We start from the raw sequence: 24,102 nt of genomic DNA, 5'->3' as shown, positions 1-24,102 counted from the left end.
TATAATACATAGGCCTTCTATAACCTCGAGCTATTTAAACGAAATAAACAATAGAGACAAACCATAAATCAATCAGACAGTCGCACACACAATCATGAGCAGTAAACTATTCTTGCATCAATTACAAACAGAGAATCTAGCATCATTTTCTCTCTCCAGGAATCCAAATATAAAATGTACATGAATCAGTTGTCCCACATCTGCTCCCCACTTCCATTAACTGTGATAAACCATATAATACATACTTTTTTTTTTTTCCAGAAACATCCTCACCATAAACAAAGAAAAAAAATCATAGCTCATCACTGCATGACAGGATGGATGGAGAATGAATGTTTGTCCATTAAAATAAGGTTTTGAAATATGCTAATAGTCTTACAAGGACAATAATCTTTCGAATTGCACAGCAATTAACTGTGCAATGCTTATCTGCATGAACTGTGATGTTACAATAGCTAAAGAAGTATGAAAACTGAGGTTTCTACATTTAGAAATACCTTTGAGCCAAAAAAAAAAAAAAAAATACATTAGAACATATTTTGGAGAAAAATCATAGCTGCCCCTGAGAATATGCTACAATTCTGCTGTACGAAAATACTCTGTCTTAATCAAAACATCTAACAAATGCAACATGAGGTTATGAAAAGACTCTTGCAAATATCCAAAAGGGAATAAATAGGATTTTTGCTTCCTTGGGAGTCAAAAATCGTATTTATTCCCTTTTGTATCGGGATCCCTTTTGTAAAAATCGTATTATATATCCCTTATATGTATATATATATATATATAATATATATATATATATATATATATATATATATGTATATATATATATATATATATCTCAAATATTCACTACACAGAATATGGATCAAAGTAAAAAGCAAACATTTTGGCAAAAACATGTATACATATCTGGAAATAACAATGTCATAAAGCCCATTTATTAACCACTTCATACATTAATATCAAAAGAAATGAAAACTGTAAAAGATGCTATCCTCGACCAACTTTCTCAACAACCTTTAAATAAATGAAAAAAAAAAAGAAAAAAAAAGAAGAACCAAACAGACCCTTTTGACAAATTGACATAGCTGTGCATATAAATGTGAGGAGCTGGTCATGTATAATGACTGCAGTGTGGTTAATTTTTAAATCAGCTTTCATGTAGTAGTCTGACATCTCTCACATTATGACAGTTTTAGTATGCCTGCTTAAGTTAGGTATGTCTAATATAGTATAGTTTCAGAATTATATAAAAATAAAAATAAATTCACAAGATACAAAAAAAAAAAAAAAGTGTCTTTTTATTGAAAGCATCATTTATGTCTATACTTCCTTAGGAATTCCAAATTTACATTTGCCTGTGACTACTAATGAAACTACAAAACGCACTACTAATGCAGATGTTTTTTCTCAGGCAGTTTAGTGCAATGGTTCATGTTCACACCTGAATCCCGAGCTCTGCAATATCTCCATGGATGCTGGTTTCTCTAGCTGCCTCAGACTGAATATAAATAGAATCTGAAAATGCTTCTCTCATCAATAAATCAATACCATTTTTTCTTTCACAGAATCCAGTAGCACCCATATGCTGCAAAATCCTGTGTTTAGTCTTTGGGAAAACTTCAACATAGCAATGACATATTAATCCAGGACAGAGATGATATATATTAAGGCACTTGGGTTAAACAAGTTTTGTTCTATGGTTTGTGTATAAATTCTTAACTAATGATGCAAGTATGCTATGCTCTATGTTCACCAATACATTTGTTTATTGTTTTCTATCAAATAGGAACTTTTCTCTGAATGTTTAATTTTTGTTCTTGCATGCCTCAACTGGTCATTTATAAAGATGTATAACCCCCCTAAAAATAAACAATGAATGGAAAAAAAATACTGTTGAGCTGAAAAAGATGATGAAAGATATGAGCAGAGAAGTTACTGGTTTGTGCAAAAGTCAGGTTCAGTTTCTCCAACTGTCCTAGAAAGAGCAGATGGTAAAGTCAACCCAATTTTTACTGATTCATATGGAAATATAAATAGACATTGCAATATTAGGTATTCTTAGATCAATGAACACACTTTAGGTGAATTTCCCCATTACTTGTAATAAGTACATAAAGTGTCCCAACTGTATACCTTTACCTGTCCTGCTCTCTAATGGTGCATCCTAATGGGCTTCAGACCCTCCGCCAGGGTGAGATGCCTCTGCCTCACAGTCAGAGTTCACAGAGTGAAACTCTGCCACATACAGGCTCTTATCGATGCTACCGGGAATGGGCTTTATGTCTGTCATCAGCTGGTCCTCAGTGGTCTTCAGGTTAAAACGATCCTCAGCGGTAATGAGATTGATTGCCAAACCCAGATGTCCAAACCTTCCTACAAATTCAGCACAGGGGCCATATAATGAAACATTGTAAATAATATAAGAGTTGAAAGTGTATAATATAAAAGTGTAAAGTCTAAATAATGTAATCCAAATTTAATCCTCCACATCTTTGTCTTTTTTGTCAACTTCACCTGAGCGTCCGATGCGATGCAGATATGTTTCTGCATTCTTAGGGAAGTCAAAGTTGATGACCACATTTACTGCCTGGATGTCGATGCCTCTAGTGAATAAATCTGTATCAAGAGCATAAATTCAGTTAGAAACACCTTGACAAAACATACATTTTATTTTTTCTAGTTGAGGTTATTATTATGCAATTACACACACACACACACACACACACACACACACACACACACACACAAAGAGTTAAGATACTGTAATATATAGTATACTCAACCTGTGCAAACAAGGTTCCTGCAAAGCCCATTTCTGAAGTCATGGAAAACCCGGTTTCTGTATTCCTGCCATGTGAATAAAATGAAGTACAATGTTTGCTGTCACAAATAATTGCAAAACTGCAAAGTTTCAAAAATTTGACAAGCAAATAAGCTAATCATACTGAACAGATCTGAATTACACTGGAACTGCCAACAACAAAACACATACAGTACCTGCATCATCTTAGCGTGAATGTAAAAGCAGGAGCAGCCCAGCTGCGTGATCTTCTTGGCCAAAAGCTCCACTCGCTGAGTAGAGTTACAAAAGATGATGGACTGATTTATCTGCAACTATTGAGAGAAGTGCTTGGGTCATGTTAACTGCAGAAACAATGCCATTTGTTATAATTCACAAAAGAACATAAACAGCCTAAGCTAATGCATTAAAGGAATTGTTCACCCAAAAATTTACATTTACTCTCCCACAGTTCATCCAAGATGTAGATCATCATAGATTTAGAGAAAATTCATTTTCATCATTTGCTCACAAATGGATCCTCTGCAGTGAATGGATGCCAACAGAATGAATGAGTCCGATTAATGTCATGTAAAGGGAATAGCTCTGTGTTTGTAACAAAAAAAAAAAAAAAAAAAAAATCAAGCCATGTTTAACTTCAAACCATTGCTTTTGGTTAAAATATCAATCCTCTATCCATAATACTGCTTTCTCCAGTATAAAAACCATCTAGTCTGGATCAGGAGAGAAATATGCACAGATCAAGTACCGTTTACAAGTGAAAACCATCCAACAGTTCTACACAAATATGTTGGTGGATTTTGATGTGAGAGGAACGGGTGATGGACTTTTTCACTTGAGGAACTGCAATCATAGATTATGGACTGGTATTTTGGCCAGAAGTGACAGTTTAAAGTTAAAACACCTTAATAATAATTTTTTTTTGAGGAGGAGGAGGAGAGGCCTGAGGGAGAGTAAATTCTCAGCAAATTTTAATTTTTGGGTGAACTTTTCCTTTAACTCATGAGACTTAATATAGTTACAGGGGCCAAAATGCAAAAATACTTTAAGTTTCAGCATTCAAAACTAAGCTGCAATTCAGAAGCCATCATGGTTGTGACATTGAACTAAATATATATTTTTTTAAAGTCCTAAAAGGAAATTCACTCTTTACCCTGGAGAACAGTGTGTTAAGGCAGTGGACTTTCTGTCTTTCTGTGACGTAAGCATAGTACTGCGTAATTCCTTTTAGGGTCAGTTCCTCCATCAGATTAATCTCATAGGGCTTCTGCAGGTGCTTTGCCTGATGAGATACAAAAGTGTGAAAATGTAAAACCCACAAATGTAGAAAGAGACAGATGAGCACAGTGAAAGCATAAATGTGTTCAAAATGATGCACAGACTTCTCTAACCATGAACTTCTGTACACTGATGGGGAATGTGGCTGAATAGAGCAGAATCTGTCTGTTCTTTGAAAGGAAACTAATGATGTCCTCAATAATAACCACAAAGTCCTGAGAGAGCAGCTTATCAGCCTAAAAGAAAACAAGCAATGAAGGTTGAACTTTGATAGTGGTGGTATTAACAACATCTAAACAACTGTGTCAAGATGTTCCATTGTGACAGTGTGCAACAGGAAATAATCATTTTATTAATATTCTGATGGGCATGGTGCAATACTCACCTCATCCATAACCATCATCTGAACTTTATTCACTTTGGCTATGCCCTTTTTGATCAAGTCCAAGATTCTGCCAGGTGTTGCTATAACAACATGAACTGCAGAAAACGGTTTTGAACAACATGCTTTTACTGCAGAAGATGATCACACTATAATCTCTTTATGATTAGGTGATCACTGAACATTACCCTCCTCATCCAGGCGCATGATATCATCTCGTAGGTTGGTCCCACCTGTGGTTGCCATGACCTTGACACCACCCAGGTGCTTGCTGATCTGAATACTGATCTGACTGACCTGCAGGGCCAGTTCACGAGTGGGAACTATCACTATGGCTGCGGGTAAACACAGATAGATAGTACAGTAAAAGAAAAAGGGGGTGGGGGATAAAAGGTACATCTTGTGTAAAACGTTTTGGAGAGAGATACCCTGGATATGATCCTTTTTTCTGTCAATTCTCTCCAGAAGGGGGATAAGGTATGCACCACTCTTTCCGGTCCCGTTTTTGGCACGAGCCAGTATATCGCGGCCAGAGAGGGCAATAGGAATACTCTCCTCCTAAAATAAAAATAAAAAAACAATCAAAGGAACAGTTAACCCAAAAATTACAATTTGCTGAAAATGTACTCATCCTCAGGCCATCCAAGATAAAGATTAATTTGTTTACTTCATCAGAACAGATTTGGACAAATTTAGCATTACATCACTTTTTGGATCCTTTGCAGTGAATGGGTGCCGTCAGAATGAGATTCCAAACAGCTGATTAAAACATCACAATAATTCACAGGTGATCCACATGACTCCAGTTCATCAATTAAAACTTTGTGAGGAAAAAAGCAGCTCACAAATCCATCATTGAGGCATTTTAACTTTAAATTGTCGCTTCTGGCCAAAATATGACTCCATAGTCCATAACACTTCTTGAAAAAGTTCATCCCCTGTTGTCCTCTCATCAAAATCCATCAATATATTTGTTTAGAACTGTTTTTGGACTGTTTGCGCTTGTAACAGGTGCTTGATTTGTGCATATTCCTCTCCTGATTCAGACGAGATAACTTTTCCACCACTGGAGAAAACAATATTATGGCTTTATTACTGTTTTGTAGCAACAGTTTGAAGTTAAAAACTTGATGGAATGGTTTGTTACAAACATGCAGCTTTTCACTTCACATGACTTTAATTGATGGACTGGAGTTGTGTGAATTATTTGTGGATTACTGTGATGTTTTTATCTGCTGTTTGAACTCTAATTCTAACGGCACTCATTCACTGCAGAGAATCCATTGGTGAGCAAGGTGACCAAATCTGTTCTTATGAAGAAACAAACTGCCTGAGGGTGAATACATTTTCTTCAAATTTTCATTTTTGGTTGAACTATTCCTTTAAGCATAAACACTGAGGAAACCCATGTTGTTCAGAAAGACTGGTAACTTGTCTATGTTTTGAAGTTCTTGCATCTTTTACCTGAATGGGGGAGGGCTTTTCCCATCCCATCTCGTAAATGCCCATCAGCAGCTCTCTTTTTAGACAGTAGTCCTCAAACTCATTCCCTTTGGTTGCAGTCACATCTTGAGAGAAAGAAATAGCATGAAATAGACAGATCATAAGGAGATCTGTACTTGTACTTTACAAAATGAAAAACAATCACTATTCATCAAATGAATGTTGCATGTTTATATAAGAATTCTACATTGTGTGTTGTGGTGAAAAACAAGACATCCTTATATTGACATTACATTAATTTTTGAAAAGGGAACGTTTAAAACATTTCACTGAAAGACTTACAGATGTTTTGACTCTATTGTCCTTAGCCGGGAGCAGTAGGCTTTTTTTCCAGTCATCACCAAACCTGTGTGTCAGTAAATTAATACATATACTTCTGTACAAAAGTTTGGGGTCAGCAATACATATGTATATTTGTAAAGATAGAAATTAATACTTTTATCCAGCAAGAACCTATTAAATTGACCAAAAGTCACAGTAAAGATATTTATTGTGTTACAAAAGATTTCTATTTCAAATGAATGCTGTTCTTTTGAACTGCCTATTTATCAAAGAATGTTTCTTGAGCAACCAATCAGCTTATTAGAATGATTTCTAAATCTAAAGAATCATGTGACACTGAAGACTGGAGTAATGATGCTGAAAATTCAGCTTTGTCATCACAGGAATAAATTACATTTTAAAATATTTTAAAACAGAAAACTTTTTGAGCAAATAAATGCAGCCTTGGTGAACATAAGAGACTTAACAGACCCCAAACTTTTAAACAACAGTGTACACAGACAAGTGTTCATTAAGACAGTATAACACCTTTACCTGATTCCTGGTCCTTCCTGAGATGCATTGGCTGGTTTCTGGGTCCCCATGGGCTCCTTTCCAGGCTGAGAACTCACAGATTGGGGTCCTAACTGAGAGGGGCCTTTAGGCTGTCCGATAAGATGCCTATTGTACGTGTTTAACCCAATGACAGCAGGCCCAGTGTTCTCCATCTTTGTTGCTATTTTTTATTTAATTTTTTTTACTTTTCCATGTCTTTTTCACTTTTCTAACGCCTTAGTGAGGTCTAATCAGACCTAGTGAAACATTCACAGTGTCCACAAGGCCTCAATAAAAAGTGTTACTAAAGAATCTTATGAGATATTTATAAATTCTACATACAGCGTAGGCTCAATAATTCAGAGCAATGCTGCCACACAATATTTATTACAAAGACTCTTCTAAAAGAAGAGAAATAAATATTTATGTGCATAAATATTGCACACAGTATAGAAAATTATACCTGGACAGGTGTAATAAAGAACTTGTGAACTACAGAAAGACCTAGATCAGAACTTTCTTTTCGTGTCTACACTTCTGCAATATTTACATTATGCAAACAGCGCTTTGTGGTCTTCTGGCTGCCGATTCTCACTTTTACTTCTTCAGATGCAGTTTAACTCTCAAATGTCCTTTCCTCTGTGTTGACATCCAGTTGTGCCCACACCTGTGCCACCTGCAGAGAAACAATGTGGAAATAAAAGACAATTCACTACACAAACTGAAATGACATTAAATATTCTGAAAGATGTTCACTGAATATCCATTTTTAATTTACAATTATTTTACAGTAGTAACTATATCAGTGTTATTTTGGTCACCCTTTGGTTAACATAATTTATTGCAAAACAATAAGTTTTTTAAAACTGTCTAATGCAATGTGATAATGGGTCATAATCATCCCCTGACAGAAAAAGTATTGTGGCGGTATCATGGTATAAAATGGAAATACTATATAAAAGTACCTTGTCACATGTCATGATACTGAATTATTCCCATTTATGTTGCACTTTACAGTACTTAAAGTTATACCACTGAATTACCACGGCACTTTTACAAGTCAAAATGATTACAATGAGACATTATATAACATTATTATAACTTTAATCTCGTAAATGCTACGACTTAATTCCAGTAACGTTAATGTTGTCAAAATATTTTTACTTTATTCTCGTATTGCTACTACTCTATTCTCATAATTGTTACTTTTTTCTTAAAATATTACCTTAATCTCGTAATCTTATTTATTTATTTATTTTTTTTAACGTAACGTTAGCACTAAAACGCCGCCGTAAATTACTTCAGACAAATCATTTAAAAAACAACGTTAATCCCAAACTGACCGACATCAGATAGTTTAGTTAGCAGGTGGATTGTGCTAAGCTAGGCTAAACTTATAACATTACTCTAACATGTGCGACAGTTAAAATCAAATATTTACCTTTACTTATGCCAGTTTCCTATGTTGCCATATATGTGAAGTAAATTACTTGGTAATTAACGTGGTATTTATATAGACTGTATAAAAAGGGTATTTATCAGCTCGTCTCTTTGTTGTATTTCTGTCAACACGGTCGACATGCACGTCACTGTCTTCGTTTGGAGGCCGCACTTCTGAGGTGCTGCCATCAACGGTTCGGAGGCTCTTATGACCTCAACTAGCAAACATTCATCTATATTTAATGCATTTCTTTATTTAAATGTGTGCCTTTATTTCCTTAAAATGACTGTGGTATCCATAGTGTATTTTAGGCATTCTTAGTCATAAAAAATAATAATACAAGAAAAAACGTAATTTTGTTATTTTGAAATAATAATAATAATAAAAAAAGTATACTTAATGATTTCAGACTTGAAATTCTTCTTATTATTAGTAGTATTATACAAATTACCATAATTCTCGTGTAGTAACAATAATTGCAAAATATAGACCAAAACATAAAACAGCAATGGAAACAAAGGATGCTTTAAAAATAGTGGATTATTAATTTATTGCATTTGACATTCAGTTCTTCAAAATCCTCTCAGAAATGTACAGTACAGAACAAACATATTTGGTGTTATAAGAACAAAGTACAGGTTATCATGTGCTGAATCTGATTTGGTTATGGTTATGAACACCTTTTAGCCATTTAGTTTACTGCATCATAACACGAACTGGTAACAAGTCAACAGTGAAAGATTCTTGTGCATCTGGCCAGTTATTCTTCAAGAAACGATGAGGTAACCTGTTAATATGAAGGATCAAGTATAGACAACAGTACTATGAAAAGACACAATGCTGTAAAGCTTATAACCACATCCTCACAGGCCTCAAAGTTTTGTCAGATATATAATCAATCATATCACACACAAATATCCTTGTAAAATTAATTAAACATTTTAAAATAATTATATAGCTGACATTATAAATTAATATCATAGCAGGGGTGTCAAAGTAATTTCAGGCAATGAGACACACTAAATACAACCTTATGTGGGACAATTTATGATTTTGTTTTTTTTCTTAATATTTTAATAACAGTGCTGTGTGTTTGACACCCCTACGTTTAAACATTCAAACCATTTTAATTTCAGATAAAAATAAGAAGTCAGACATGGTGATTTTAATAAAATCCACAGTGCAGCTGCTTTAAAAATATTAGTTTGCAGAGCAGAAGCAGCTAGGATTGATCTTATTGCATCACTACAGGCACAATGGTGAAATTCTGGTGGATGCTTAGACATTCAGTTTGTTCAGAACACAACAGTGGATAGTTATTGTGAATACTTAAAAATGAGTCATTCTGATGCAAAACTGCACATTAAGCCGATGACTTTGGTATTGCAAGCTGGATCTACAATTGCTTCCAGGAGTTCAGCTGGTGGACAGACTTATCGTTTTTTAACATAAATATCTGGTTTCAAACCTGTCAAAACTAGTTTCACTTTATTATTATTTAGATCCCTTGAACTTCTTGGACATTGGTGGTCCATCATGACTTTCCCAAGCCCAAACTGTCTAGTTGAGCCCTTCCTGCTGCCTCTGATCAGCAGGTAGTTCCTCTTGCTTGAAGACTTCTCTGATTCGTTTCACACATATATCAGATGCTTCCTGGGTTTCTTTGGAAAGCTGTAATAGGCTCAGGAAGCCATGGGGAAGGTCTTCAACCACAGTGAGTGTCACAGGCTGGTTCATTTTCCTAAGCTTTTTGGCAAGCATCACTGAATCATCTAACAGGGCGTCCAAAGCAGAGGCCTGAAAAGAACAATCAAAGCATTAAAGTAATAGTTTCAACATTGTTCTTGGAAATGCATTTTCATCATGTCTTACCACTATATGCACTGGTGGGAGCCCCTTGAGAAGACTCTCTGGAGCAAGTAGAGGAGAAACAAATGGGTTCTTCATTATTGGTGTGCAAGGTGTCCGTATATCCACCAGACACCTAGACCGGAGTGGCTCAAAGTTGTCTGGGTACTCTTTGACTTCCTGTGGTTTCTCTACAGAATGTGACTTGGAAGGTGAAGGACCGTTTGATGATGTGGTTGGAGAGGATGATGCTGCTGCTTTTGGATCTAATAAAGTCTGAAACCAATTTGTCGCTCCTTGGGCGAAGTTAGTCAACAACTTTACTGTGTCCTGTCCCAAAGCGACCAAGGTGTCTAACTGCTGAGCTGGCTTTACTGACTGACAACTCGTACCTGAGACAGTGACCAAGAGACAGTACAATAATCATGAAAGTGTGGCAGATAAAGCTGTATTGCATAAAACTCTTGTCTGTAACATGACTTGACTCACCAGCATAGGCATCAATACACTTGTAGAGCACGCTCAAAGGCAGCAGGGGGTCGATTAAAGTGAGTAGTCTGGATGGTGAGGCGTCTGTTGTTAGCAGAGTTGCTGGGTATGCTGCCACAATCCCATCAGGAACACGTACACCGTGAGACATTGCCCTCATAGAGACTGTTATACACAGGTTACCACCTGCACTGTCTCCCACCAAACAAACACGCTCTGCAGTCGAGCCTGTGCAGCAAGATTAACATTTAGAGAGTCCTGAGGCATGGTTGGCATGGATTGCTTGTCATGTTCACACCTGTTATTATGCTTACACACATAAAGGTAAAAATAAAATTCAAATGGTTCTTTGCAGAAGTTCAACCCTCTTTTTATAGGATTTGTGACGGGCTACATGGTTTTATGGAGGGTAAATAAAAGTTAGTGTTCTTCGCATCAACATCTTGAATTGCATAAAATTGAAAAATTAAACTGATTTAACCATCAATTTATGGGCATTTTTTATAGTGTGATGTACTTCATCTAAAATTATTTAAAAAGCAAAGCATTTTGCTAATTATTTTATAATTATTATACACTACCGTTCAAAAGTCTGGGGTCAGATTTTTTAATTGTACTGTACAGTAATACTGTATAATATAATTACAATTTCAAATAACTGTTTTCTATTTTAATAAATTTTTAAAATGTATTTTTTCCCCCCAATCTGCAGTCATTACTCCATTCTTCAGTGTCACGTGATCCTTCAGAAATCATTCTGATATACTGATTTGGCTCTCAAATAACATTTCTTCTTCTTATCAATGTTGAAATCAATTGTGCTGCTTAATATGTTAGTGGGAACCATGATTTAGTTTTTTTGATATTCTTTAATAATAATAATAAATATTTTTTAATATTAACAACATTATTAACAGTATCTCATGTTAACTGAGAAACTGTGATAGAATAATTGTATTTACAATTTCATTTGTTGCAGCGTATTACATTTCCATTTTAGATGGCAATAAAATCATTGACTAGCACAAGTTAATACCAAAATTACATTAGATCTCCATAAAACAATTACTGCCTGCATATTAGTTATTCCATTTGGAGAGGAGTGTGCTTTACAAACCCAGTAAGTGGCAATTCTTTAAAGCCCAACAGTAGGCATAGAAACACTCCTCTAGAGCCCGGGGGAACGGGGCCTCTGGAGCCAGTGAGTAATCCACAGAGAGAATAGGCACATTCAGATCCTTTGACCAGCTCTTCAAGTAATTCTACAATAGAGAGAAAACAACACAGAGGGCCTCAGAAAAAAACACAACATCCTAACAAAGAAAACACTTAGGTGAGAAACCATAGCCATACCTCATGTGATTTTGAAGTTTGTGCGACAAAGCCTCCTCCGTGGAAGTGTATGAGCAGGCAGGGAGACAGAGGAGCTGTCTGACGACTGAAACCCCCTGGCAGAGAGAGCTGAGGCCCCTCGGGACGAGAAAGGGCCAACAGTTCTGCACTGTCCTGTGGGAAGAGTTTGAATATGGAGGACATTTGGCAGAATTAATTGTTTGAAAGAAAAGCAGCATTTAATTACAAGAATGTCGAAAACATTTCTTCATACTCATGCTTGAAACAACATTCAAAGCCTTAGGATACCTGTTTGTCCAAAATAAAAATGTTATTAATTATTTCTTTTTCAGAAAACACACAAACCTGTCCTTGTCGGAGTGTGTGAGAGATCAAGCGCACTTTGACTGGCCCAGGGCCCCAGTGTGCAACTGGAGGATTCATAGAGACTGAGAAACTGGGGTCAGAGGCCAGTGGCAAACTCAGACTTACAGCTGGTATGGTAAATATTACATTCACTTGCACCACAGTGGAAGTAATCCTTGTCAAACTCTTCAGAAAAATACAGAAAAGAAAAAAATAATTGAAACTCTTCTGTCTTATTTAAACTTACCATTCAAAAGTTTGGTGTCAGTCAGAGTTTGTAAAATAAATTAGTATAATTATTTAGAAAGGATGCAACTAATTGATCAAAATGAATTATATTTACGTTCTTTTGCACTTTCCTTTTTATCAAAGAATCCTGAAAATGGATCAGTTTCCACAAATGTATAAAGCTGCAAAACTGTGTTAAAACTGATAATAATACGATATGTTTCTTGAACAGCAAATCAGCATAAAAGAATGATTTATGAAGGATCATGTGACACTGAATACTGGAGTAATGATGCTGAAAATTCAGATTTGCTTAACAGGAATAAATGACATTTTTAAATATATTCAAATAGAAAACAGTTATTATGTCACAATAAATTCAACTGTATTTTTGTTTAAATAAATACAGCCTCGGTCAGCATTTTTAAAAATCGTACTGACCCCAAACTTTTGAACGGTACTGTAAATATTGCAAACCTACAGTTTAACAACAAGCACAATTTAACAAGGTATTGAAATAGTTTTATCTGTTCTCATAGAAGCACACATAAACATACTTGTACTTACTGATAATAGCTCAGTCTCTGTAAGATTCCAAAAGGTTTTCCAAAACTGCACATCTAGATTTTGTGTGATGCGCTCAAACTCTGTCCCCCTCAACTCAGGATCTACCACGTATTTGCCCGATGTGAAGAAAGAAAGAGCAGCGATGCCTGAAAATAAATCAAAGTTCATTGGCAAAAGGGATGTGTAATTGTGTGAGAGACTATTGTCCCCCACTGCAGTGTTTTATGGGAATAGCAGACACAAACACATCAAAGAATAAATCATGTAGTCCTAATATTATGATCAGCCCTATCTGCACTTACCTAACCCAGTCTGCTGTTTCTTGTAGTTTTCACCAAAGGACACCATACTGATGACCACTGTCTGTAGAAAAGGCCTGAGAGAAGGGGAAAATTGGAGCAGAGACAAATAAATAGAGACTGTGTTTCTGGAACCAGTTTGCATACATCATATAAACTGCATGCACCAGTGAAACAATAAAGACTTTTATTCATGGAAGGTTCCTAGTACTGTTAAAAAAGAAACAAACTTCAATGAAAGCAAAATTATGCAAGAGAATTATTAACATTATCTTACCTGGAAGCCCAAGCAACGACCATAGAAACAAGCTTTGTGCATGGAGATATACTCTCGCTCAAACCTCTCGCTTAAACCCCCTTCCTCCTGTGAATAGAGCTGACCATGGGCATTGTCACTGAGTAATACCTGTGCCAGGTAAAGCAACGCCCGCAGCTGGCACAGGGCACTACAGTATGCATCCATTTCGGCCATATTATGGTCCATCCTGAAAAACGCTCCAGTGCAGTTTGATGCGATGTAACGGGCCTTCTGAAGGATGTGGATGATGCAGGAATGGACCACCTATGGAAAATAGACAACGTCAATGGACTCCTTTTGTGGATATTAGGCTAAATAATATTCTATTATTTTCTGTGAATATTTGTAAAATTATTTTTTTTTAAAACACACGGTTCAAAAGTTTGTTTGATCAAAGAATTGCAACCTTGGTGAGCATAAAAGAAATTATTTGACACCTCATTTGTTAAACTGCACTCAACAGTTTTGCAACCTAATAGTAGTTACCTTGACTAAGGTGCGATATCCATTGCCAGGGGTCTGCGCATCCAAATCATAATGGTGATAGACAGCAGTAAAGCCAGTGATCAAGGGTTCAACAGCACGACCATGTTCCTGAATCTGCCTCATGACCCCCAACAGACGATCAGTGGCATCGGCATTTGAAGAATTGTGGGATCCATTAAGAGCCGAGATGACATCTGAACATACCTCTTGCAGTGCTGCAAATACATTCTTATGATCCATGTCTGAGGACAGAAATATCAACAATGAAAATGTGAAATAACCCCCCAAAAATCTTCAAAAATATACAACATCATTCTGAAGGTAACAAAGCACAAAGAAACAAAACACAAACAATACAACCATCAACAAAACCCTGTTTGGCAATGGCCAAACAATGTCATGAATACAAACTATTGTGTTCTAGAGAGAGCAGAGACTGACAGATCCCGGCCTGTGTCAACGGACACAAAGACTGAATGTAGGATCACGCAGTATTCCAAAAAAAAAAAAAAAAAAGTCCAAAACAAGCACAAAACCAGCTACTTTCTGAAAACGTATGATGGGAGGAACCAAATTCTATAATTAAATTTAGTGGTATGACGTGTGACAGAGATTTCAAGGAAAAGCTTCTAAAAGGATTTGATTATCCTCTGCTATAATCACTGGAATCGGAGTTCCAGACCAGGAGGAGAACATGCAGTGCATAATGGACCATGTTAGACATGACGCTAGATCTCAGCAGCCAAATAAAAGACCTGCTTTATGATTAGATACAGTAGACTAATTATTTGTGAACCCTAATATATAAACTGAAACTCTTTGCCCCAGGAAATGCAAAATTTGTAAAGGAAACCAAATTCAAACCCTAGAATTCATACCTTAGAGATGAATTATTCACTCACATGCTGCAGCCACTGTTACAGTTGAACTGATCCCTATTCAGCACTTTTCAACAAACACTTAAATGCACTCCAATTCACTTTCAGTCTTTTTCAAGATTGTGTGTTGTAAGACAACAATCAAATCTGATCAATAAATCTTACGAAACCATTTTGCACTTTTAACCGACCACCACATAAGGGCTAGTATTGGACATAAGTATATTATAGAACTAATATAGTGTAGTATATTATCGGATCACTGATCCTTGAGAAAACAATCAACTTGTAAAAAAAAAATACAAATAAATTAAAAAAAGCTTTTTAACATAAATTTCCTCATTTTAAGTATGCCTTATTAGTAGATGGCAACACCAGAAAAACAAAATGACTGCTGTGATGAATAGATGTGTGATGTGCAAAACATGAGCTATAAAATATTCATTAGAAAAATAAACAAAATATGAAATGTAATTATTTAATCATAAATTTAATATTACGTAATTAATAAAATATATTTTGAAATGTTCACGAAGGGTTTTACTTTGACAGGTAAGGTAAAAGAGAGTTTTAGAGAAAACATTTTAAGGTGGTTGCTCCCAAAAAGCATTAAACATTTATCAGCCCTGTAGTCTGTTTTCCTTCAGTTTTTAACAATACAGAGGCTATGTGGCATGTTATAGTAGCCAAGTACAGTCGCATAAAACAGCATGTAATATAAAAGGATCTGGCAACCCACTCTGCGCTACGCAGCGCTTGCCAAACAGCTCCAGAGTGCGATAGGTTGCTCATTAACTTTCAATGGGACGAAACAGATACCACATAACATTTGGGAACGGTGCCCCCCCCCCCCCCCCCCCCCCCCTCCCCCCCCCCCCCCCCCCCCCCCCCCCCCCCCCCCCCCCCCCACTCACATATTTTGGTAACGAGGGTCAAGTAACCAGCCCCCCATTACAAAAGTTCCCCCATCTACACTGAAAGGTTTCGGTTTGTTAAACTGCTCTTACCTGGTTACCTGTCAATCAATGAGCTCCGCTGCGCGTGCACGGTGCGCCTGAACTGCGAGTGTTCGCTGACAACATCACCGCATATCGAGCAGACTGTCGCAGATTGTCGCGGAATGCTATCGACACTCGTGCATTTTCATATTTAAACAGCGTGGTAGTGGATGTCTCGTGTTTTCGCCCTAACCTGCTTGTATCCTCTTCCGTGCCTGTGAAAGTTTCGATAAACCCGCAGCATCATGGGTACACGAGTTCAGAACAGAGCCCTATCGACGCATTTACGCGAGTGACGCGACGCGAACGTTTTACACACAATCAACGCCTACTATGTAGTGTTCTAGTTTAGTCATATAGATAGGGCCGTTTAGAGAAATCCAGTCATTTCTAAAAACCAGTAGACTTTTAGATAAATACATTATACTTTAATATACAAAAAAACATAATAATAAATATTTTTATCGATAAATAAAAGTTCATGTTTTCAGCACAAGGGTACTATAAATATCAGCTATTTTTCAGAATATCAATGATATTTATATTTTCATGAATATCACGTGTATTTTAAATGTTATAAATGTATAACGCCTATTAATTTATTACAATATTTGTCCTACAAAACAACAGTTTTATATTGTTATATCTTATATATGCATTTGCTATAGCTATAGGTGTTTAATAGCAGGTTAACGTATATAGCACGATAAATAAATTAACAATAACAAACAATTCATAAAATATTAATTTATAATAATAAATAGTAATAACAACATTCATTTGCTTTAGCTTTTTTGTAATTAATGAATTACTTGATTTCACTGTGAATTGTTCTCAGTGAGCACAGAGTGGCAGTCATTACAAAGACCTTTGATTCCATGTCCAGCATGGTGACTTTGTCTCATTATCACCTGATGAAACCCTCTGCTGGTCGAAGAGAAAAATGACTCAATAATACTGAGGCCTGAATTCCTGAAGTGCTATAAAGAATCAACTTGCAGACAGATACTTGAGAAATTATCTTAGAGCCTCAGAACAAGACAGTGGTTGATAGTTGTTTAAAATAAGCATGCGTTTATGTCTGTCCTTTTTTTTTATAAAGCCCTCAGATCAAAATAGTATCACTGAAAAAAATAGTTTGAGAGATCACATTACAAAACATTAGGGGTCCCTGTGTCTTTTGTTGTAAGACTACATTTTCTTCACAGGGATGAATAAAGTTATCTTATCTTATCTTTCTTATCTTTAAAGAGGGAGCTTCCAGTTTGTCTATTTTTAGGGTTGCTTATAATACTTTCACAACTTACAGCCCTTAATGAGTTCATGAAAATTCTTCACTTCTTCAACAGTTTCTTTAACAGACAGAAAAGACTATACAAGGTCACAAAGCACTTAGTCCTTTGCTGGCCCACAATAGGCTATATACACCGTGCTGTTCTCTAATATATTTCCATTTTAAAAATACTCACTTTCAAGCCATACAAGATGTAGATTTGTTTCATCATCAGAACAAATTTGGAAAAAATTAGCAGTAGGATTATTGTGATTCACCCATTCACTGCAGAGGATCCATTGGTGAGCAAGTGATGTAAAGCTAAATTTCTCCAAATCTGTTTTATTGAGGAAACAAATTTATCTTCATCTTGGTTGGGCAGAGGGTGAGTAAAATTTCAGCAAATATTTGGGTGAACTATACCCTAAAAGCAGAGACAGAACAAACTCAAAATAGATTATTTTTGTTTAGTCATTTTTATAGTCCTGAAAGAAGTGAACGTAGAATCTCTGACTTCAAAGCTTGTGTGTTCAGGTTCATTGTGATGCCTTGATGTTACACTCTTCACATCTCTTTACACCTACAGTGCCGTTCACCAGCTGTCACCAGCTCAGGCTCTTGTTGTTTCTTTGGTTCTCTTGTTACAGATGACAACTGTAGTTTTTGTATTTAGCACACTCTGGCCTGGCATCACCCATACTGATTGCTACCTAAAGAAGGCATGCTACCTAAATAAGCAGCGCATTGCTGTTTAAGAGATTATTTTCAGGAAAGCTAACTGGCCTCAAGTAGAGGTTTAGCTGAAACAAACTTAAAATGAAGTGTTTTCTGCGAGTCCTGTTTGTTAAACAGTTGCAAAAAAAGCAAAACTGGAATAAAAAGGAATAAAATGCAAACTGAAAAATAACATCAATGATCAGTCATAGGTCCTTCTTACCTGCTGCGCAAAATGTATATTCTGAAAAAAAAAAAAAGGAATTAATTTTTCTATTTTGTTTGTCTTAGTATTGCGTGTATCTTCATTTCTATTTGTACTTTATATGTATTCATTTCTTATCATTTATTATTCCCATAAGCCTTTTTCCAGGGGATTTATGAACTCTTATCTGTCTTATCTTTAAAGGGCAACTTTTAAAGTGTCTAATTTTAGGACTTATTACAGTTTCTATTTTTGGCATTAATTCATTGCTTAAAATTAAATCCTTTTATTTCTTAACACAAATGTTTAACTTAAACAGGTTCTCTTCCAGATGCCTCTGCTTGTCACTAACTTCTCATTTAGATTTCATGAGGCTAATGCTGATGTTCTGCAATGCAATTATGGGTCAGAAAGGCCTGCGGTTTACCAATTTTTAGTGATCGCTTGAGAGGTACTGACCATTGCAAGTGACGTGGTTATTCCATGTATCTAAAGTTTGTTTCCTATTGTCTGTTGGATGAATGAGGGCGAATTCAGGCTTTTTCTTTTTTTTTGAGCCAGTCACCAGTCAAACCAAAATAACGTGACTAATGACTCCAGAGCAGGAAAATCATGATGCTAAACTGGCAGAAGGCACCACAAGCAAATCCCAAACATGGGGTCAGGATAACAACATCTACCAACATGCTACCAGATCATAAATTTATTTCTTATCGTTGAGAAAACCTAATAAGCTAATGACTGTTAATTGGTTCCAGCAAGCAAAGAACATTTACATTGAAGATCACTGACTTCAGTCTAACCAGAGTTTAAGCACTCAAAACTCCTGTTATAATCAATAAAGCTGTCCATACACTTTATGATAAATTAATCTCTTACTTACATCGTACGTACATCTGCACTTTTGCTTATGATGAGAGAATTTGTGAGTTTTAGCCAGTTCATTCATTGAGCGCGCACACTGAACAAAACTCTGACGTTTCAGCGATGACTCATCTGAATGCTTCTGATTGGCCATGGCATTCATAAATTCAACAGAATCGTGTGTGATTGACACTTTTTAATTTAATTTCCATTTTCACTAGTTTCATGTTTCTACAAGTACTATAGCTTTATTGAAAAACCAGTGGACCCCCCAAGTTAATTTTTGGGGGATTTATGGGGTGTCCCGTAATGCTTATGGGGGGGTCTGGGACCCACCCTAAATTCGAACACTGAACTGCACCAAGTTTAGCAGTTTGAAGGCAGCACAAAGACTTTATGTCTATGACCAAATGTTTTTTTTTCTGCTTGCCCATTTATAAGCTAGTAGCCTCAGTTTTATACTACTACAATTTTTTAAACAACACTACAAAAGCCTGCTTACCTTCTTACAGACATACTTTTGCTGACCCACAAAGCTCTAACGTTGTTATTCACTGAAATCCTTGCCTTTCATCCTAGGTCTAAAATCTTACCTGTGTTTATGCACTTTCAAACCAGAAGGGTGGGGTACTTAACGTAAACCGTCATCAAATAACAGAGTGAGGTGTTCCACTATAGGGATTCGCTTTGGGCGTGACCAACTGTGGAAGGTCTTATGACACCATGTCTGATTTTGACTAGACTCTACCCCACCTAGAGAGATTTCTTACCATACCTGTGCTAAGAGGAAAGTTCTGGTGAAACACCTCACTCTGTTTTCAAAGAACCCGGGTTTACATTAAGTAACCCAACATTCTTTTTCTAATTTGGCTCTATGGGACCACTCCCTGATTGCACCCATATCACTGCCATCACCCATAACAATTAAATTGGCACAGACCTACTGGCTCCCAGCACTGCATTTGCTAAGGATGGCTCAGACACGTCTAGTGTATAGAACTGCACAAAAGTATGTGGCATAGTCCAACTTGCTGCTGAACAAATATCTTGAACAGAAACTCCCCTGATTAAGGCCCACCATGTAGTCATACCCCGTGTGGAGTGAGCTCTCAAGCCCTTAGGCAGTTGAAGACCGTTGCAAACATAAGCTAAAGATATAGCCTCTATGATCCAGTGATAACAGTTGTTGACGAGACAATGGCTTCCCTTTGTGAGGATTAGCCCAAGACACAAACAGCTGGTCATGAGTCCTGAAACCTGTTATTCTTTCCACATACATATGAAAAGCCTGTACCCCACATAATGAATTCAACTTCTGCTCCCCCAGAGAAGAGAACGAAGGAGGGTGAAAAGCTGCCAGGTCAGTAGATGGGCACATATATGCGAAATCAACTACCTTAGGCACAAAAGCAGGGTTAGGGCAAAAGCAAACCATAGTGAGCCCTGGAGCGAACTGCAAACAAGGCGGGCTAACAGACAAAGCATGTAAGTCACTCACACACTTGACAACCTGACCGTACCTCTGCCATATCTGGTTCACCACATGGGGATGGAGTTTCCATTCCCCATACAGGGGGTTTCCCCTGGACAATAATCTGCTCCTCTGTTTAAAACCCCTGGAATGAGAGTTGGCCTGAGGGATGAAAGCCTTGTGTTGCTCCATGCGATCAGCCTCTTTGCCATCTGAATGATGCAGTTGAAGGGAGCGCGTGGCCCCTGTCGATTGATGTAAGCAACTACTGTGGAATTGTCTGTTTACACTAAAACATGCTGACCTTTGATGAATGCTCAGAAAATTTTTCAGTGCTAACCACACTAGCTAACTGTAAATAATTTGAATGTTTGCAGAGGCATCATGCACTTAATATTTTTGAGGGGGCCACCAGTGTGTGTCTGTGTGTGTGTGTGTGTGATACACAGCAGCCACAATAGCACTTTATATCTGATGTAGGTCTTTTTTTTAATTAGAAATATTCAGACACTTGATAACTATATCATGAAATATCTTGATTCTCGATTGTGTGCACTGTAAGTAAATGCTTTTTGCACCTTTAGATTATGTTAGTTCATCTATAACGCATCATATCACCCTCGGCTGCTTGCCTGGCTGTGATAACGCAACATTTATTAATGTGTTCTCTATACTCGGGGAGCATATCGCCCTCAGCCTGTGGCTTGGATGCAATGACGCAGTCTTTGTTCAATTCCCCCAAACTGAAATGTGTTTAAAACACCATGTGAGTGCTTGGTGACACTGTTGAACATGATCCTTAGCTCCCTCATCTTACTGAACTTGAGAACAGCTTGCCGAAAGGCCCTTATTGAACTCCGAACAAGAAGGCTGTATTCCCACCTTCTTCTCTTTGCGGGCGGCAAGACAAGGGATGGGGAATACCCGCGTGTCAGGGCGCACACAGCTTCTTCCACTCCTCGGGGTGGTGCAGACGGTTTTTAGCTGCCGTGGCTACAAACGAATGCTTTCCCCAAGGTCTGGAGGCATCTAGTCATGGTCTCTGGCCAGCTTGCTGCCCTCTGTGAGCATGTCTTAGAGCCCTAGAGCCCACTAGGTCTGCTTGTAATGCCCTTGTCATGCCAGTTGAGTGGGTAGTAGTGACCTTGCGTTCAATGACAGATTCCAATGATGGTCTGCTGGTCGAACAGTTTAGCGAAATCAGCAAAGTCAGGATATGCTGAGAGAGCTTGCTGCAGTCTCCCATGGGAAGAAAGCATGAATGACTTTGGCAGGGGTTTATCTGGCTGATATAGGTGGGGTGGAGCCTGGTCACAGGTCGACCTGTCTGTCAAAGATGGACGTTGTGTCATAAGAGCATGTCCACAGTTGGTCACACCCAAAGTGATCCCCTATAGTGAAACAAAGAGTATCTGTTTTTAAAAATAAATAAAAAATATCTGTACACACATTAAAAACAGTAAAAACATTTATAACATAAAAATCTGTTTTAAAAAATGTTGTTCTTTTGAACCTTAGGTTAGGGGTAAGTTTATCAAAGTATCCTGATAAAAATGGATTACAGTTTCCATAAAAATATTAAGCAGCACAACTGTTGATAATAAGAAATGTTTCTTGAGCAGCAAATCAGCATATTAAAATGATTTCTGAAGCATCATGTGACTGAAGACTGGAGTAATGATGCTGAAAATTCAGCTTTGCCATCACAATAATTAATTATAGTTTAAAATACATTAAAATATTTATTTAAAAAAATGGTAATAATATTTTCAGCTTTACTGTTATTGCCATTTTTGTATTTTTTGACCAAATAAATATATTTAGTTATTTAAAGAAAGCAGTACTAATTAAATTTAACTTTAAAAAAAAAATGGAGAGAGGTCAACTTTCATGTAACAAATTGTCGACCCATAGCTCAATTATAACACTGTTGCCAAAACATGCTTTATTGTGTAAACTTCACTTGTCTGATTCACACACGTCACACGTGCCTTTTTATCTGCAAGTTGTTACTTTTAGAACATTTTCTCATCTGCAATACATCAAAACATTTCCTCAGAAAAGTAAATTACATTCTGTAGATGTTTTAAGCAATGTTCAATCTGTAGCAGGTGTTTGTACACATTTCTAGTGTTTTGATTGGGTCCTGTTTGAGATCTTAGTGACTGTGATAAAAAGTTAGAGATTTTTATATAACTGTAGTAACATTTCTCATTCAAATTTTCCAATTATCTGGTTTGTTGGAATTTCTTCCGATTCTTAGGAGAAACATCACAGGAAAAGTCCAGATTTTGTTTATTTTTTTTTTTAAGCTAACTACCTTAAATTGCACATACCAATTTACTAGCAATTACTAGGTGAAAATTGTTTAAAAGAAAATTCAACACCATTTTTTTTTCAGTGAATCTATATGCTTGCATCCCTAAAAAACCCACAATGCAGATTTGTTTGTTTTTTTAAATACAGGATTTCTACTCGCATGGATTTTCTGAGTGCATACAGGGAGGGAAATTTCTGAAAAAGTGAGACACCACTCATTCCAGTGAGTCTTTGTTTTCTATTCTTGTCAAAGCAATCAGACCTCAGTGTTTTCTAACACTGAAGTGAAATACTTTACCGCATCCAGATTAGATCCTAAAATGATAAGATTAATATTCAGTTGACTATAACCTCAGTGTTTATAGCACAACACTGATGTTTGATTGCACCGCTGATTTACTGGATGGTAAAACACGCATAACGGGAGTGTTCTCATGTAAATACAGGTCAATACAGGTTCATGATGTTCTGACATTCTTCTTAATTAGCTGTAAAAAGTACTTTCGTGCTAACTGAAAAGTCCTTCACTGGTAACAGTAAATATTAGAAAGCGACTCAGGAAGCTTGTTAATGGCCAAACCTTCGTTCCTGTGATACAACCAGTTCATGAGGCCTGTAAAGTCAAAACAGTACAGAGCTTCTCTACCTTCAAACGCAAGCTGAATGACATCTGCTCAGGTTACATGGAGAGTCTGCTGGTATTGAACCATGTCTGAAACAGACAGATAAAATTAGACCTTTAGAGTGTTGCTTTGTTACCTTTCCAAAGGCAACCCCCTTCCCCATTACAGAGTTAACAGTAAGTTAAAAAAAATGTAAAGAAAGCTTCTTTTGTTGGAGTGTGTCAAGGAAGTCCCAGAATCCTCTCTGTGCTAAAAATAAATAAATGATGCCTTATGGGCATAACAAAGCTTTTTCAAGTGCATTTCAGCCTGTAGTTTTTATTATTTCCTTGGGATTTGACATTGTGCTTTTATTAAAGCTAAATTAAAACATGACCTAATGTTTGCCTTCTTTTTGGTCGCAGATCCACACAAACTCAGCGGTCAGTCAGAGAGAATGCATTTCCTTTTTTTTAATTGCTTAATAAGGGAATTTCTCCATGTTAATAAGAACAAAAAACGATACACACAATACTGTCTGTGTCCTGTTTTATGACGTATACAAATGTGTGCATTTGATTGTTTTGAAAATAAACAATCTGGAGCAAACAAAACAATGGGAGGATGTCACAAATT

General features: G+C 36.7%; 2 protein-coding genes across 9 annotated transcripts; both read right to left on the bottom strand.

Annotated features, from left to right (window-relative positions):
• Positions 1-922: 922 nt before the first annotated feature.
• On the bottom strand, positions 923-8,407 carry LOC109112348 (probable ATP-dependent RNA helicase ddx6). 4 transcript variants are annotated; one of them, XM_042776505.1, is made up of 14 exons: positions 8,230-8,407; positions 6,789-7,464; positions 6,255-6,318; positions 5,934-6,038; positions 4,898-5,027; positions 4,658-4,804; positions 4,473-4,567; positions 4,201-4,323; positions 3,963-4,091; positions 3,007-3,123; positions 2,793-2,856; positions 2,524-2,625; positions 2,143-2,382; positions 923-1,984 (listed from the first exon to the last, which is right to left on the bottom strand). In XM_042776505.1, exons 2-13 carry the CDS (start codon positions 6,959-6,961, stop codon positions 2,174-2,176), a joined length of 1,458 nt encoding a protein of 485 aa, XP_042632439.1. In that variant the 5' UTR covers positions 6,962-7,464; positions 8,230-8,407; the 3' UTR covers positions 923-1,984; positions 2,143-2,173. The 4 variants fall into 4 exon arrangements, with proteins under 4 accessions (XP_042632439.1, XP_042632438.1, XP_042632436.1 ...); XM_042776504.1 differs by having other exon boundaries at positions 923-1,979; XM_042776502.1 differs by having other exon boundaries at positions 2,149-2,382; positions 8,230-8,406.
• Positions 8,408-8,748: 341 nt separating this feature from the next.
• On the bottom strand, positions 8,749-19,597 carry LOC109111854 (hormone-sensitive lipase-like). Of its 5 annotated transcripts, none has more exons than XM_042776498.1 (11): positions 19,577-19,597; positions 14,143-14,384; positions 13,636-13,920; positions 13,362-13,452; positions 13,060-13,205; positions 12,265-12,450; positions 11,920-12,072; positions 11,684-11,828; positions 10,567-10,794; positions 10,102-10,469; positions 8,749-10,026 (listed from the first exon to the last, which is right to left on the bottom strand). In XM_042776498.1, exons 2-11 carry the CDS (start codon positions 14,380-14,382, stop codon positions 9,790-9,792), a joined length of 2,079 nt encoding a protein of 692 aa, XP_042632432.1. In that variant the 5' UTR covers positions 14,383-14,384; positions 19,577-19,597; the 3' UTR covers positions 8,749-9,789. The 5 variants fall into 5 exon arrangements, with proteins under 5 accessions (XP_042632432.1, XP_018980388.1, XP_042632434.1 ...); XM_019124843.2 differs by lacking the exon at positions 19,577-19,597 and adding an exon at positions 16,028-16,318; XM_042776500.1 differs by lacking the exon at positions 19,577-19,597 and adding an exon at positions 16,212-16,232.
• Between the last annotated feature and the right edge of the window lie 4,505 nt (positions 19,598-24,102).

Source organism: Cyprinus carpio, chromosome A19 (genome assembly GCF_018340385.1).
Source record: "Cyprinus carpio isolate SPL01 chromosome A19, ASM1834038v1, whole genome shotgun sequence".
NCBI classification, from domain to species: domain Eukaryota; kingdom Metazoa; phylum Chordata; class Actinopteri; order Cypriniformes; family Cyprinidae; genus Cyprinus; species Cyprinus carpio.
This window is presented reverse-complemented; position numbering and strand designations above follow the sequence as displayed.